Raw genomic sequence first — 17,772 nt, 5'->3', positions numbered from 1 at the left:
GCGGCTCGGGAAAGGGCGCAGGGAGCTGAGACAGACCGAGTGACAGCGTCTGAGTCCCGGGGAGGAACATCAGGGAATCTCCGTGGAAAAGCCCCGCAACGCGGTCAAGATGCCTAACAAAACCAAGAAGGAAAAGGTAATATCCGCGTCACTGGCGTGCCCGGGGCATTTTTCCACTGAGATCCGGTGTGGCGGGTGTTTTTTTTTCTGCTGCTGGAGACTTCAGCCGTTTTATTTCACCGAGCTAATGGCTAGCTCACCTGCTAGCTGTTAGCTGGGGCCCAGCTAGGAGAGGACCGCTAAGCTAACGGCTAGCCGCGAGTCTGTGCTCGGCGCCCGCCGCGGACACGCTTCGTTTAACCGCACACCTGCTGAGTGTTTGAGCGGACACTTAGCAGGGATATTAGCGTGGAGCTGGCCGCCGTGATTAGCCGTGTTCTGTTGCCGGAGCTCCGGGAAGAGTCGCTGGCTGTGCCTGAATTATTGATGCAGGGCTCGGCTGAAGAAGAGCGTCTGAGGCGCTAACAGCGGTTAGCCGTTAACTGAGACCACACGATGACCGGTAGATGTCCCGCTGGATGCTGCGATTCCTTGGCTCACAGCGCAGTCTGAGTCCACCTCACACACCCATATAAATACCGGATTAAAGCGATTTGTTTAATGATGCAGCGCTCAGGGCTGATCAGTCATTGATCGTAATGTTTTTTTGTTGCATATACTAATATATATTGTACATATATTTATTAGTTTCAGATTTAGCCATTTGTATATTTTTCCTGTTTATGTTATTGTATTTTGCACAACTCTGTTGCTTGTGAAGCTCGCACACAAGAATTTCACTCGCATGTGCTGTACCAATGTACCTGCACATGTGATGTGACAATAAAAGTGATTTGATTTGATTTGATGTTTATAAGCCAGCACTTGTGTTCGGTTCAGCGGATTGTTATCGATTATTTGTTTAGTCTGTAAACTTGAATGGAGCAGCAAGAAAACCAAAAACTGCTGATAAGTAACGGCCACAGTTATTGATTATTGATGATCTTCTCTCTGTGACTCACTGATTAATCGGCTGCTTCCGATGTCCGAATTTTTATTCTTTATTTAAACTGAAAATAATTTTTAAAAAAGGAGGTTTGAAGTCACATCTATGTAATGTAAACGACTCGCTCTATAAATCATACAAAAAACTTAAAACGTAAATTATCATTTAAATTAAAAAGAAAGAAAGATGAAAACAGAAAAGTGTACATATATACGTATAAAAATATAAATATATTTAGAGGGAAAAAAACATCATAAAACAATTGGAAACATAGAAAATCAGAATTTGACATCCAAAACATAAATATACAGCTTTAAAATCAGAATCATGTAAATATATAAAACCAAATAAAAACTCTAAGATGCACAAAACCTAATGAAAAATAAAGACTTTCTAAAAAGTAAATATTAGAAGACTAAAAAATGGAAAATCATTTAAAAAGATGATGATGATGATGATGATGATGATGATGATAATAAATCAAACTTAGGCAGAGATCAGCTACTTTTAAGCTGAAAGGGTTTGGCTCGGTGCTGATTTCCTGTCTTCGGGTGACATGCCTGCAGACGTCCTCACGCTGTGGTGACGCGCACATGGCTGTTGTGACAAACACGGCTGAGATCGCGTGTTAAATATGTGCAATGAGAATGAAGGATCGCTCTGCAGGTGAGAGGGTTCACCTGTGGGAGCACACCTGCAGCAGGTAAGCACATGGTCCCTCCTGCTAGCCCTCAATGTCTACGTGTATTTAAAATTGAGAGGTGGGCAACGACGCTAGGGGTGGGGTGTACACCCTGATGGTAATTTGGATGCCGTGTAGCGTGCCCACCCCCAAGATCCTATATGTATGTGTAATGAGAGTGTGAGTAATGTGAATGTCTAAGTTGTGGGATAACATTGAGGCAGAGGCAGCCAGAAGGGGACAGAGGGGGGGGGGGGGGGGGGATGCCTCCCCTGCACCCTGGTGACACACCCCTACTCCAAGGCCCTGCATTTGTGGGTGATTGTGGTGGAGCGGGAAGAGGGAGGCAGCTGGAGATGGGGAGGGAAGGAAGGGAGGGGCAAGTGGCCCCTCCCTGGGGCCAGCTCCCCCACTGACCCCAGTAGGCACCCCCATACTCCGCGACCCGCCAGGGAAAGGGGGCCCAGGCCCATCCGGACCGGGGCCCAGTTCAGCAGCACCACCCGGCCCCACAGAGCCCGGGGCAGTCCACCCAACCCGTCTCCTTTCTTCAGGAACTCACTCTGCAGGAGGGGGAGATACAGGAGAGGTGGAGGGAGAACTCAGCCTGGGCATCTGTTGTCTTGTGTAGTCTGGGAGATGAGTGGATGACAGGGTGGGTGCAGTTTTCTCTGTGGTGAGAAAAGGAGGAGACCCCAGACCCCAGTCGGAAGGCGCATGTGGGAGGGACTTCTGATCGAGTCCCAACCAATCACAGCCACGTCCTCTTTATTGGACGCTCTGTGTGTGTCACGCTCAGCCGGGATGTTAAAAATAATAAATGCTTTCTTCCAGGCAGCAGTCACGTGACCCATCCTAAAGAAATGCTGGCCAATCAGAGTTTCCGACGTGTACGCTAAGACTCGATAAACGCCAACCAGCGCTTCTCCTCCGAGTGAACCAGAGCAGCAGCACAGGCTTCACGCTTTCGGAGTGCTTATTTTGACCTTTTGATCCTACTTCAGGTTCCAGGGCGAGTTACTCGGCTCACTGTGCCGTGTTTGATTTGTTTTTATGACTTTCAGTCTTTTTACGTATTACTGTACGAAGCGCATGTATCACAGGCAAGGTTTATCATCAGGGAGGTGGGAACTTTAGCGCACTGACAGTGAAATCACAACAGCTCCTCCATATTTTTACTTTAGTTTTCCAACTTCACAAAATCATTCCAGATAGACTTTCACAATAAGGTCTGTGTGAGCCGCTCAAAGCTCCCTCTGCTCTCTCGGCCAACTCCTCCTCCTAGCCCCCCCCCGCTCCAGCAGGTCGCAGAGAATGGGGGTGAGAGAAGACTCCAAACCTCCCTCCGCCTGCTCATTGTAGTGTTGATGCATGTGTGTTCTAAGGTGCATTTAAAACCCAGGAGGGCATGGAGCTACCTGCCAGAGAGCGGGTTACATCATCACGCCATAACCCCCGCCGGGCTGACACTGATGCAGAATAGAAACAAAAATGTTGGGCTGTGACGCTTCCTCCTCTTCCTCGGTGCTCAGTAAACGTTTCATGTTTCAGCTCAGCTGATTTTCCTCGGCTCTGGTGTGAGTTTGTTCTCACAAAAATCAAAACAAGATCAGCTGATTTATGTTTTTCTCTGTGTGGGAACAGGAAACGACCAAATCTGCCAAAAGCAGCACGAAGAACAGCAGCAGCAACAGCGGCGGCGGCGGGAAGGATGTGACCCCGGAGAACTCGGATGAGGTGAGTGCCGATTTGGTCACATGGCAGCGAGGAGCTGATATGAAAGGTTCCACTTTAAAAAGTCGAGCTGAAGCTCTGCCTGTAGTGATTATATGCAGAGTAATAAAGGTGAAAGTAAATATACTCAAGTACTCCCCCTGCAGGCTGCAGGTATCCCTGCTAGAAATGGTAAATGGCCTGCATTTGTATAGCGCTTTTCTAGTCCCTAAGGACCCCAAAGCGCTTCACACTACATTCAGTCATCCACCCATTCACACACACATTCACACACTGGCGATGGCAGCTACATTGTAGCCACAGCTGCCCTGGGGCGCACTGACAGAGGCGAGGCTGCCGGACACTGGCGCCACCGGGCCCTCTGACCACCACCAGTAGGCAAACATGGGGTTGGTATCTTGCCCAAGGATATTTGGCATGCAGCCAGGAGGCAGCCTGGGATCGAACCAGCGACCTTCTGATTAGTGGCTGACTTGCTCTGCCACCTGAGCTACAGCCACCCCAGAAACAGACAGAGGGTTAAAATACAGCAGCTTCATCAGGTTGTGTGAAGTCAAAGCCTGCCTTCAGTTTTCAGGCCCCTATTCTGTGGAAGCAGCTGCCAGTTTGGATTCAGGAGACAGACACTGCAGCTGTGTCCAAATTCAGGGGCCGCATCCTCCTGAGGACCTGGCCTTCTCGGTCTACGTGGGCCGCAGGGCCGTGCAGAGGTTTAAAGGGGCGGGTGCTCAAGCCCCTCTAGCCCCCCCTCTGCACGTGCCTGGTGGGCCGGGTCCTCCGAAGGCCGGAAGTGCGAGGCTGTGAAATGTGACTTCAGATTAACGTCCCGGCTGTCTCGGTGGAGTTTAATAAACTCGTCCGTCTGCTCCTTGCTGGCGTAAACTCTCGGCTGTCTCACACTTCTGTTTAATCAGTTTTCTGTTTGACGTTTTTTCAGCTGTGTGAAAACTATAACTTTAATCTCAGCCAAACCGATTTACTCAGGAACAAATCAAACACTGAAAAAAGCCAAACAACAACATTTTTAAGTTATCCGAGTGACTCATAAATCATGGTTAACCTGAGTAGTGAAGACCACGGAGGGTTTGAAAATGATGTGCACTGAATCATTAATCATTATTAATCTCTGTCTCTCTTCCACATCATGTCTTTATCTTGTCTTCCTCCCCTCACCCTAACCGGTTTCTCAGATGGCCCCGCCCCTCCCTGAGCCTGGAGGTTTCTTCCTGTTAAAAGTTTTTTCTTTCCACTGGCACCAAAGCGCTCGCTTACAGAGGGTCACATAATCGTTGGGTTTTCTCTGTTATTAACACAACAGCATCAACTTCCGGCAATTTCCATGCCGTAAAGAACCAACTTTCCGTCTCCGTGTACATCCCTAACTGTGATGGGTGGAAACACTGTCTCAATAAGCCATTGGTTATGCAAAACCCAGGCTGTGGCTTTGGGCGTGGCTACTACAACATCTTCCTGCTATCAGGGTCTTCACTGTACCATCACAAAGAGGTTTTGTTGCCTCGTGAAGGAAACAGTTTTTAATGTGAGCCCTTGTTGACACAAAACGTCATCAGAGGCTGAGCAGTTTTGGGTTCTTTTTCTAACTTGAATGCTCTTTTCGTTGTTGTTTTTTGCTGTCTACTTGGTATATTTGTATCCTTTTCCTAATTTTTGTTTCCAACACTTCGACATGACCCCAAGGCCCGCTTCCACGGACTACTTCCCCGAGGAAATACTCCGTGGACATGGAAATCGAAAAACTCACAATAACAAGGTAACCAGGAGGGGATAAAAGAAGAGTGGGGTGAGAGCCAGACTAAAGAGGGAGACACACAAACAACGAGCGCTCCCGTCCATTATCCTCGCTAATGTGCGGTCTCGCCGCTCCAAGCTGGATGAGCTGCAAGCCTGCGTCAATCACCTGCATGGGTACAGAACTGCCTCCGTTCCGGCATTCACAGAATCGTGGTTAAACAACAGCGACGACAACAGCGCGCTGCACATTGATGGCTTTTCACCACCTCTTCGTCTGGACAGAGACCGCGAAGCAACATTGTGGCGGCGTGCGTCTGTATGTAAACAACAGCTGGTGCTCTACAGTCACTGAGGGAGAAGCTGTGCACGACAGACATCGAGCTCTGGCTGTTTCCCTGCGCCCCTACCACCGCCCCAGAGAATTCCCACAGCTTTTCATCATCCTGGTTTACATCCACCCCTAAGCTGATGCAGCCAAAGCCACAGAGTACTTCACCAACACTCTGTACAAACTGGAGCAGTTATCAACGGACTCTCCCAAGTTCATCCTGGGTGATTTCAACCACTGCTCCCCTGACAAGTCGCTTAAAGGATACCAACAGTATGTTTCATGCAGCACACGTCAGGGGAAGACTCTGGATAAATGCTACGGCTCTGTACCAGATTCATTTAAAGCTCCACTCCTCCGCCCTCTCGGCTCAGCAGACCACCACACCATCCTGCTGGCCCCTGCTCACACCCCAGTCATCAAGAGGATTAGAAAGGTCACCAAAACATCAAGCAGCGGACAGAGGAAAGTATCCTCACCCTACAAGGATGTTTCGAAGCCACTGACTGGGGCAGCCTTCTGTCTCCCTCTGATGACATCGACAATCAAGTCAACACGGTGACATCATACATCTCCTTCTGTGTCCTCAAAAACAGTCTCCATCTACCCCAACAACAAACCCTGCATCACCAACGAGCTCAAGGAAATCCTTTCATAAAAAAAAGAGGATTTTCTTCACCTGCTCTGCTCTGGATTAAAAATGGTAAATGGTCTGTATTTATATAGCGCTTTTACTAGTCCCTAAGGACCCCAAAGCGCTTTACATATCCAGTCATTCACACACACATTCACACACTGGTGATGGCAGCTACATTGTAGCCACAGCCACCCTGGGGCGCACTGACAGAGGCGAGGCGGCCGGACACTGGCGCCACCGAGCCCTCTGACCACCACCAGTAGGCTACGGGTGAAGTGTCTTGCCCAAGGACACAACGACAACGACTGTCCGAGCCGGGGCTCAGACCGGCAACCTTCCGATTACAAGGCGAACTCCTAACTCTTGAGCCACGATCGCCCCGGAGGTCGACGGGGAGGTCAAGAGGCCATAAAAACTGTAACTGGAGTATAAAAACACAGTTGAAACCAAATTCACCACAGGGGACCTCCGCTCAGCCTGGCAGGGCCTCAAAACCATGGCCTCTGTGAACGCTGCGGTCACCACCCCCAGAACCATCCAGGTGGAGGGCAGCAACCCCTCCTCCCTCCCTGACGACCTCAACGCTTTCTACACCAGGTTTGAGACGGACAACATCACCCAGCTTGAGGAGTCCAGATCCTCAGTCAAACCTGGCAGCTCTGCACTCACCTTCAGGACTGAGGACGTGGTGAGAGCCCTCAGGAGGACGAGGGAGAGGAGCTCAAGCGGCCCTGACAACATCAGCAGTCGAGTTGTGAGGCACTGTGCAGGGCAACTAGGAACTGTGTTCTGGACTCTATTTCAACCCTCAGTCGACAGTCACACCGTCCCCCAGCTGTGGAAACACTCCAGTCATCCTCATCCCCAAAAGAAACAACACAAAGTCTCTGAATGATCTTCATCCTGTGGCCCTCACCTCCCTGGTGATGAAGGCCATGGAGAAGATCATAAAACAGCACATCGTAAGAGCAACTGGTTAAATATGCTGACGACACAGTTCTCCTGTCACTGCTGTCAGGCCCTCACAGCACCACGGGCCTGCTCTGCAGGAGTTTGTAGAGTGGTGTGACAGCTCCAAACTTGAACTGAAGGTGAGCAAAACCAAAGAGATGGTGGTGACCTTCTCCAGTAGGCAGAGGGATCTGGCTGCTTCAGTCACCACCACCATCCACAGGAAACCAGTGGCGGTAGTTGAGGAGTACAAATACCTGGGAACCATCTTTGACAACCTCCTGAAATTCTCTGCCAACACAGAGGAGATGCCACCAACAGCTATACCTCCTTAGGAAACTCAACTCCTTTGGAGTCAGCACCCCCATCATGTTGACTTTTTACGATGCCTTCCTGGAAAGCATCATGACCTCCATCAGCTGCTGGTTCCCCTCCCTCAGCCTTCATACAGGAACAGACTGCAGCACACTGCATCAGTGTGCTCTACAGTCATTGGCCTGTCATTGGAACTCTGGCAGGTTTTCAGCCAACAGGTCCTTAGACAGGCAGCCAAAATCATCAACGACCCCTCTCACATTCTTCACCCCGCATTTCAATGGCTCCCCTCTGGGCGACGCCTCCGCTGCATTTCCTGCAGGACTGAGAGGAGGAGGAGCGCCACCTTTGTTCCCACAGCCACTCTGCTTTTTAACTCCAGCAGATAAGAACATTTCCCACAACAGAAACTACACTCTTCTTATTCTACCGACACTTCATTCACTTTTAGTCACTTTAATTTTAAAACTGTGTAATTGTAAAACTGTATATACTGTATATTCTATGTATTTATTATTTCACTCTTATTGCCTGTTCTTATTGTCCTTATCTTCAACGTTATGCTGCACTGTTGTTGGTTAATTGCCCCTTGGGGATAAGTAAAGTCTTCTGATTCTGAGACATTCCTCGCCACCACACGCCACCCATCAGTACCATGATGTAGACACGTGGTATCAAACGGCCCTCAGAGGCTCATTCAGGGGAGCAGGTACAGCAGGTCATCTGATAATCAGAAGGTTGGTGGTTTGATCCCTGGCTGCACCAGTCTGTGCCACAGTGGCCTTGAGCAGGATGCTGAACTCGGAGCTGCATTGTGAGTGTTATATAGAAACCGCACACTCAGGGAGTGTTTAAGAACCAGTCTGTTCAGAGCAACACAACTCTTCTGATTCTGTCTCCATGAAGCCTCTGTGACTCTCACCTGTGTGCACCTTTTCATCACTCTGATTTAGTGAGCGGCTGCTGCAGGTTCTTACTCCACTGCAGCTAACCTGAAAATAACTGGTATTGATAGTTGATCAATACAGCACAGAGGTCCAGAACGGGAAGTGCCATAGATTCAAGTCAGATATTGAATGGCTGGTGTTTGTTCATTAACATCAGCGACACAAACGGATAATTAAATATCGGCTCGCTGTTTCCTCTGAAACCTGTTTTATAACCTGTGCGTGTGTTATCAGTCCCAGCAGCAGAGCGGCAGTAAGCGTCCCAGTAACAGCACGCCGCCTCCCACCCAACTCAACAAGATCAAATACTCCGGAGGTCCTCAGCTGGTGAAGAAAGAGCGCCGCCAGAGCTCGTCCCGCTTCAGCCTGACCAAAAATAGAGAGTTACAGAAGCTGCCCGCCCTCAAAGGTAACACAGTTCCAGCTTAAACATAATGCAAACCCAAGTTAAACTCATCTTGAACCAGAACTAAACCTGGTAGTGTCACTCAAACCTGCTGCAGGAGGGGTCTCAGCTGACTGCAGCAGTGGAATCTGCTGACTGCAGCAGTGGAACCATTTACAGTAGAATCAGCCGACAGTAGAATCAGCTGACTGCAGCAGTAGAATCGGCTGACAGTAGAATCAACAGCGGTGGAATCAACAGCGGTGGAATCAGCTGACAGTAGAATCAGCTGACTGCAGCAGTAGAATTCTCTGGCTGTAAATAGAACCAGGTGATTGGCTGTAAAGCATGTCAATGGTAGCGCATGTGCTTCATCAGTCGGTGGTTCTGGTTGGCTGGACCTTCATCACATTTGGTGAGATCACTGATGATGTCACCACCACTGTGTGTTGTGTGGTTGTTTTTGACTCCTCCCCTCTCAGACGCACCACCGATAGAGCGAGAGGATCTATTCGTGCAGAAGCTGCGTCAGTGCTGCGTGCTCTTCGACTTCATCAGCGACCCCCTCAGCGACCTCAAGTATAAGGAGGTGAAAAGGGCGGGGCTTAATGAGATGGTGGAGTACATCACGCACAACAGTGAAGTGGTGACTGAGTGCATCTACCCCGAGGCCGTCATCATGGTGAGAGAATGGTCTCCACCACAGAAGAACTACTTCTGGTTTGTTACTCTGTAATTTAAAAAAATAATTTTCTTTTCTTTTTTTGTTCAGTTTTCAGTCAACGTGTTCCGGACTCTTCCTCCGTCCTCCAACCCGACCGGAGCAGAGTTTGACCCTGAGGAGGACGAGCCCACGTTGGAGGCGGCGTGGCCTCACCTGCAGGTACTTCCTGTCTGTTAAAAGATGCAGTGTTTGTGGCATTTGTGAGCTAATGCTAAAAACTAGAACCATCAGCAGACACTTAGAAACCTCAGAAAACGAGAGCCAGGCATCACATGGAACCACAGAAGAAGAGAAGGAGAGGGAACCATAGACACATGAGCTTGGTAAACATTACTTCCTCTCTGGACGCTGCTCTGATTTCTTAAGCTAATCCACGCAGGAAGCAGTGAGCAGACCATAAACACAGTCAGTGACACTGCACAGTGTTCCAGCTCAGACCCAGACACACACTCAACAACATAGCTGTGCAGAGAGGACCTCTACACTGGAGACACCAGACAGTTCATAAACACGGTCACTCTGAGGACACCAATGTCCACATGTAGGACAGAGAAGACAGATGGTTTGAAAGAGGAGTGAAAGAAGCATCTATGTTCACTGTGAATGTCCATCTTTGAAAAGAGGGCGGGGCTTACGACACCAACTTTCTGCCATCTATAATCCAGTTTTGAGATCCTTCCCAGATAACTTAATGCCCACTCACATCCTGGGCCATCTGACCTCAGGAAATCACATGATAGGGTGGGGCCAGGTTTCACAGTGGGTTCACCTAGAGCAGGGTGATATGACCAAAAATATTTATCACAATATACATTTGAAAATTTGCGTAACGATATAACTGACGCTCCTCCTTGAATCGCTACCTTAACGTGGTGGAGGGGTTTGTGTGTCCCAGGGATTCAGGGGCTATGTTTTCTGGGGGCTTTTGCGCCCTGGTAGGGTCTCCCATGGCAAATTGGTCCTGGGTGAGGGACCAGACAAAGAGCGATTCAGAAGACCCTTATGAAAAGAATATCGAGGGAACAGTTTACCCTGCCCGGGATAGGGTTACCGGGGCCCCGCCCTGGAGCCAGGCCCGGGGAGGGTGCCCGAGGGCGAGCGTCTGGTGGCCGGGCCTTAGTCCATGGGGCCCGGCCGGGCACAGCCCGAAGAGGAGACATGGGCCAATCCTCCCGCAGGCCCACCACCCGCAGGAGGCGCCATAGGGGTCGGGTGCATTGTGTGACCCCCGGCTGCCAAGACTGGCAATAGGGACATGGAATGTCACCTCTCTGGTGGGGAAGGAGCCTGAGTTAGTGCGTGAGGTTGAGAGGTACCGGCTAGATATAGTCGGGCTCACCTCTACGCATGGCTTGGGCTCTGGAACCAGTCTCCTGGAGAGGGGCTGGACTCTGTCTCAGTCTGGAGTTGCCCCTGGTGAGAGGCGGCGGGCTGGAGTGGGTATTCTAATATCCCCTCGGCTTGCTGCCGGTACGTTGGGGTTTTTCCCGGTGGACGAGAGGGTTTGTTCCCTGCACCTTAGGGTCGGGGAACGGGTCCTGACTTTCATCTGTGCTTATGAGCCGAGTGGCAGTTCGGAGTACCCAGCCTTCTTAGAGTCCCTGGGGGGGTGCTGGAAGGTGCTCCACCTGGAGACTCTGTTGTCCTGCTGGGAGACTTCAATGCTCACATGGGTAACGACAGCGAGACCTGGAGGGGCGTGATTGAGAGGAACGGCCTCCCTGATCTGAACCCGAGCGGTGCTTTGTTATTGGACTTCTGTGCTAATCACAGTTTGGCCATAACGAACACCCTGTTCGAACATAAGAGTGTCCATAAGTGCACGTGGCACCAGGACGCTCTAGGCCGTAGGTCGATGATCGATTTTTGTAATCGTATCACCAGACCTACGACCATATGTTCTGGACACTCGGGTAAAGAGAGGGGCTGAGCTGTCAACTGATCACCACCTGGTGGTGAGTTGGATCAGGTGGCGGGGGAGGATGCTGGACAGACCTGGTGCACCTAAACGCGTAGTGAGGGTGTGCTGGGAACGTCTAGCAGAGGCCCCGGTCCGCGGGATCTTCAACGCACACCTCCGGCAGAGCTTCAACAGCATTCCGAGGGAGACTGGGGACATTGAGTCCGAATGGACCATGTTCAGCGTCTCCATTGCCGAAGCTGCTGCATTGAGCTGCGGCCGCAAGGTGGTTGGTGCCTGCTGTGGTGGTAATCCCCGAACCAAATGGTGGACACCAGAGGTGTAGGGAGCCACCAGGCTGAAGAAGGAGTCCTATCGGGCTTGGTTAGCCTGTGGGACTCCGGAGGCAGCCGACAGGTATCGACAGGCCAAGCGGAATGCGGCTCAGGCAGTGGCTGAAGCAAAAACTCGGGTGTGGCCTCTCGGTTCGGAGAGGCCATGGAAAAAGACTTTCGGACTGCCTCAAAGAGATTCTGGCAAACCGTCAGGCGTCTCAGGAGGGGAAAGCGGTGCTCTCTACCTGCACTGTGTATAGTGCTGGCGGAGCGCTGCCGACGTCAACTGAGAAAATTGTCAGGCGGTGGAAGGAATACTTCGAGGACCTCCTTAATCCCACTGACACGTCTTCCGAGGAGGAAGCAGAGTCTGGGGATGAGGGGAATGACCCGCCAATTTCCGGGGGCGAGGTCACTGAGGCAGTTAAACAACTCCTTGGTGGCAGAGCCCCTGGTGTTGATGAGGTCCGCCCCGAGTTCCTGAAGGCTCTGGACGTTGTAGGGCTTTCCTGGTTGACACGCCTCTGCAATGTTGCGTGGAGATCAGGGGCAGTACATGTGGACTGGCAGACCGGGGTGGTGGTCCCCATCTTTAAGAAGGGGGACCGGAGGGTGTGTTCCAACTACAGGAGGATCACACTCCTCAGCCTCCGTGGGAAAGTCTATGCCAGGGTGCTGGAAAGGAGAGTTCGTCCGCTAGTCGAACCTCGGATACAGGAGGAACAATGCGGTTTTCGTCCTGGTCGCGGAACACTGGACCAGCTCTTTATCCTCTCGAGGATACTTGAGGGTGCATGGGAGTTTGCCCAACCAGTCTACATGTGTTTTGTGGATTTGGAGAAGGCATTCGACCGTGTCCCTCTGGGTTTCCTGTGGGAGGTGTTGCGGGAGTATGGGGTGTCTGGCCCATTGCTACGGGCCATTCGATCCCTATACAACCGTTGCAAGAGCTTTGTTCGCATTGCCGGCAATAAGTCGGACTCGTTCCCGGTGGGTGATGGGCTCCGCCAGGGCTGCCCTTTGTCTCAGGTTCTGTTCATAATTTTTATGGACAGGATTTCTAGGCGCAGCCAAGTGGCGGAGGGCTTTCGCTTTGGTGGCCTCAGAATCTCATCTCTGATTTTTGCGGATGATGTGGTTCTGTTGGCTTCATCGGGTGAGGGCCTCCAGCTCGCACTGGAACGGTTCGCAGCCGAGTGTGAAGCAGCGGGAATGAGGATCAGCACCTCCAAATCTGAGGCCATGGTTCTCAGCCGGAAAAGGGTGGAGTGCCCACTCCGGGTTGGGGATGAGTTCCTGCCCCAAGTGGAGGAGTTCAAGTATCTCGGGGTCTTGTTCGCGAGTGATGGGAGAAGGGAGCCGGAGATCGACAGACGGATTGGGGCTGCAGCTGCAGTAATGCGGACGCTGCACCGGTCGATCTACTTCCCTACCCTCACCTATGGCCATCACTGTGGGTAGTGACCGAAAGAACGAGATCGCGGATACAAGCGGCAGAAATGAGCTTCCTCCGAAGGGTGGCTGGCCTCTCCCTTAGAGATAGGGTGAGAAGTTCGGCCATCCGGGAGGGGCTCAGAGTAGAGCAGCTGCTGCTCCACATCAAAAGGAGTCAGCTGAGGTGGTTCGGGCATCTGACAAGGATGCCCCCTGGGCGCCTCCTGGGTGAGGTGTTCCAGGCATGTCCCACCGGGAGGAGGCCCCGGGGCAGACCCAGGACACGCTGGAGAGATTATATCTCTCGGCTGGCCTGGGAACGCCTTGGTGTTCCCCCGGATAAGCTGGAGGAGGTGGCTGGGGAGAGGGAGGTCTGGGCCTCTTTGCTTAGGCTGCTGCCCCCGCGATCCGGTCTCAGATAAAGCGGATGAAGATGGATGGATGGATATAACTGACGATATAATTGACACTAGACAAAATACTTTACAATTCCACAACTTTATTAGTGCAAAAAACCCATCAGTGTATTTTCACTTAACCCTTTAAGACCTACCATAGAACCAAGTCCACCAGGATTGATTTTAAGTGCGCCATATTTTCCAAACAACACGGTAATAACGACGGCCCGCTAGCATGCTCTACCAAAAATAGTGCTTTGTTGTATATATGTGACGGATGAAAGCTAAACCAGTTCCACACCACTGAAGTTGCAGCATTTTTACAAACCAGTTCTGGTTCATCCGTTTCATTCAACGATCCGCTCTCGCTCTTCTCATTCTGCGTCACTGCCATGTGCGTATGTAAACAAAGGCACTGCGCATGTGCGTTTTACCCATATTCTATCGCCATATTTGATTTTCCTATCGTTGCCCAAAATTACACCGGTATTACCATGAACGGTATGATATAGCCCAGCCCAAGGTTCACCTGAAAATGTGGCTGATTGTGACCCACACCTGTTCACACCTTGGCTCGTGTGATTAGGCACAGGATTCATAGGGGGTCAGCGACCCTCTTGGGGGGGACACTCCCACAGGGCTTTAACCTGTGACCCTCCACCATTTGACCAAAGAACTGAAGAAGTTTCTCAGATGAAACTTAAAGAAGTCAAGATGCTTTTCCCCCCAAGCTCCTTGGACTACGATGACCTGGATAACTGAGAACCTTCACAGATGGCTAAGGAGCTACAGCCTCCTGTGTCCCCATCCACCCAAAAGCCCCCCCCCCCCCCCCCCAAAAAAAAGAGTGGTGAAATGATCAGTTTTTACATTAGCTGTGATCATGTTTATTCCTGCTGTAAGGCTGAACATCCTGGTCTTTGCCAAAGCTGCACCTGTCAGAACATGACCTGTTTTTGTCCAAAGACCAACGTGTGTGTGTGTGTGTGTGTGTGTGTGTGTGTGTGTGTGTGTGTGTGTGTGTGTTCACAGCTTGTGTATGAGTTCTTCCTTCGCTTCCTGGAGTCTCCGGACTTCCAGCCGAACATCGCCAAAAAATACATCGACCAAAAGTTTGTACTGTTGGTAAGACGTCAGCTGTTAGTGTTGGTGCCAGAGTTCAGGTGTGGCAGGTGTGACCTGTGGACCTCTGACTCGTTGAATTGTGTTGAAGCTGCTGGAGCTGTTTGACAGCGAGGATCCCCGAGAGAGAGACTTCCTGAAGACCATCCTGCACCGGATCTACGGCAAGTTCCTTGGCCTCCGCGCCTACATCCGTCGCCAGATCAACAACATCTTCTACAGGTTAGAGTCCACACACTCGGACAGAGCCACGGGCTGTTTGTCAATACTGAAGTACGCAGGTCCGTACTTTGTAATTTCACACCGGAGTCCAGACTTCCTGTGAACACGGTGCAATTGTTCGACAATATTTGCAATACAGAATGACACGAGACATAAAACAATTCCACATGATGTAGTAGATTTCTTTAAGAAACAAAAAATATACTTTTTTAAAGCACTTTGGCAAAATTCACTTTTACGTGTTATCTGTTTCATAATGTCTAATAAGCTTCATACAGTTAAACACAATCACTACATGACAGAAACACAAGCTTCATCTCTCTTAATAAACATAGTACACATGTATGCCTGAATAAAAACAAACAGGTGGGATGTTAGAACACTTATTTTTATTTTAGTAAACACTCAAAACCTACAACAGAGAGCTGCTAGTGTTTGGAAGAGAACTGAACAAATGTTTAAACTATAATCTGATCATTGTTGGAGCAGCCTTCAAGATCTCCATGTATTAACATCTGTTTTTGTTCCCGGGCAAAATGTTCCCAGATATCCGAAGGTTACACAGCTACATTCTCGCTTAAAATATCTTAAAGGTTTACTTTGTGTCACAGAAACAGTCATGTTTCGAACCTTTTAGCCACTCTCCTCCGCCTTTGCCGCTTTTTTCTTTTGGACAAAATGCATTCTGGGATATTTGGCTGCACCAAGTCCACACTTTCATACATTACTGGGTTTTTCCTGTGAGCCAGAGCCAAAGGAGCATGGCTGTCACTGAGATTAAAACTTTATCCCAGGTTCATGTGTTTGTGATATACAGACACAGCTGGAGGACCGAGCTTTGGGCTGTTTGATTGAATGTGATCCTCGGAGAAGAGATTAGAGCAAAGTGAGCTGCAGCTGCTCTGTGTGCTGTGCAGTTGTCCTGTTTTTGGTTGTCTTCGGTCCAGATGCTGTAACCACCTATGATCACAAAACATGTCTAAATCCCAGTTTGACAGTGACCAAGATGATCCAACAACTTACCAATCAACGCAGCCGTATGTACGTGGGAATCTACCCTGGTTACTCAGCGTTCCTCTCCCCAGAAGATGCCAGACGAGGAGCAGGGAGGTGTGCCCGTGCGGGTCAGAACTCACCTGAAACGTCTGATCATCGCTCTCTGGGTGATGGGTTTTCGACACTTGGAAACTGTTGGACTGTCTGTGGAATTAAGGCCAATTGCTTCACCAGCCGTCACGGAGCATCCCACACATGGCGGGGGATGTGCGATTGTGGAGGTGGCCTGCTGGAACGGGACGCGGCCTCAGCGTGCAAAGATCCGAATGGCTCTGTTGAATGCTAGATCGCTGGCTAACAAAACTTTCCTTCTCAGGGACTTTTTTGCCATCCCGGACTTGGATTTTCTGCGTTTAACTGCAACGCGGCTTCATGCTGGTGAGTCTGCTCATTTTTCCGAGCTTCTTCCACCCAGCTGTTCTGTTTGTAGGTCCCTGCAGACGTCTGTGCTGGAATAGCTTCCATATTTAAATCCAGTTCTCAGTGTTGTCAGGTCTCGGCAGATCTTTCGAGCTGCAGCAGGTTGGAGTTAAACTCTTCCTCCCCTGTGCTTTGTGCGGTTGTTTACTGACTACTAAAGAGGGTAGCTTATCAGTGACTTTGGTGACTGGTCTCATACTAAAATACAACTGTTTTTTAAGATTCGTGTTTGTTGTGAGAGTGGACTGCTGGTTAAAGACTTTGTGTTCCTACACAAGAAAACCCTGGATGTGACACGGCTATATCAGGCTGTTTCCTGTTTTCAGCCCCGGCTCTGCAATAAAGCTAGCATCCTCTGTGAGACGTGTGCACATAGTTAGTCCTTCAAGTGTTGCAGATTTTATCACTGCTTTTAAAAACTATGACTTTTGGACTTCCACGCAAGCTTGACTACCGAGGACCGTATTTCCGTGCACTGCTGTATTGGCTGTATTTTTTTGCCCCTTTTCTAACCAAATGGACTAAACCGTCCTGTCAGGGACCGGCCGGCGCTCTAAGACCTACAATCCCTGGAGAGCAAGCTCGATAACCTAAGAGCAATAGTCACCTTCCAACGTGACATGAGGGACTGCAGCATTCTGTGCTTCACGGAGACATGGCTGACCCTCACCGTGCCGGACCAGGCCGTAACTCCGTCGGATTCATTCTTTGTGCTCCGCGCGGACAGAACGGCAGAGTCGAACAAAACCAAAGGTGGAGGAGTGTGAAAGTGGTGTGATGCCAGGAGCATTTCTACTCTTTCCAGCGGCTGCTCCCCACATCTGGAATTCCTGAGCATTAAGTGCCGCCCTTTCTATCTGCCCCGTGAGTTCACCTCGATCATCGCCACGGTGGTCTACATCCCACCGCAAGCGGACAAAAGGTATGGCTTTGTCCGAATTACATGACATGCTGAGTTCGCTTCAAAACAAGGACCCCTCATTGTAGCAGGAGACTTTAATAAAGCAAACCTCAGACAAGTCATGCCGAACGTTTACCAGCATGTCTCGTGTCCGACGAGGGGGGATCGAATTTTGGACCACTGCTACGCGCCATACAAGCAGGGCTACAAAGCTGTCTCACACCCGGCTTTTGGGAAGTCTGACCACAATGCCATCTTTCTCATTCCGCAGTATAAACAAAACATACGGAGGGAAGAAGTAACCACAAGGGAGGTGAAATATTGGTCTGCCCAATCAGAAGCTACGCTACAGGACGCACTCAACGACGTAGACTGGGACGTGTTTAGAGCACGTGCAGTCGACATCAATGAGTTTCAGGAAGTAGCAGTTAGCGCAGGGCTATATGGCCAAATATATTTATCACAATATATATTTGAAAATTTG

At 50.2% G+C, this 17,772-nt stretch overlaps 1 protein-coding gene across 1 annotated transcript in view; it reads left to right on the top strand.

The window, feature by feature from the left end:
* Nucleotides 1–17,772, top strand: part of ppp2r5d (protein phosphatase 2, regulatory subunit B', delta) — a 37,221-nt gene continuing 19,449 nt past the window's right edge. The window contains exons 1-7 of the mRNA XM_085427459.1: nt 1–136; nt 3,372–3,464; nt 8,626–8,800; nt 9,259–9,458; nt 9,549–9,659; nt 14,600–14,692; nt 14,781–14,911. Coding sequence (XP_085283585.1) covers nt 110–136; nt 3,372–3,464; nt 8,626–8,800; nt 9,259–9,458; nt 9,549–9,659; nt 14,600–14,692; nt 14,781–14,911 — 830 coding nt within the window. The 5' untranslated portion in view covers nt 1–109. The remainder of the gene's footprint in view (nt 137–3,371; nt 3,465–8,625; nt 8,801–9,258; nt 9,459–9,548; nt 9,660–14,599; nt 14,693–14,780; nt 14,912–17,772) is intronic.

The sequence above is a fragment of the Rhamphochromis longiceps genome, linkage group LG13 (genome assembly GCF_057381845.1).
Source record: "Rhamphochromis longiceps isolate RC_006_pf linkage group LG13, R_longiceps_female_GT1.1, whole genome shotgun sequence".
NCBI classification, from domain to species: Eukaryota; Metazoa; Chordata; class Actinopteri; order Cichliformes; family Cichlidae; genus Rhamphochromis; species Rhamphochromis longiceps.
This window is presented reverse-complemented; position numbering and strand designations above follow the sequence as displayed.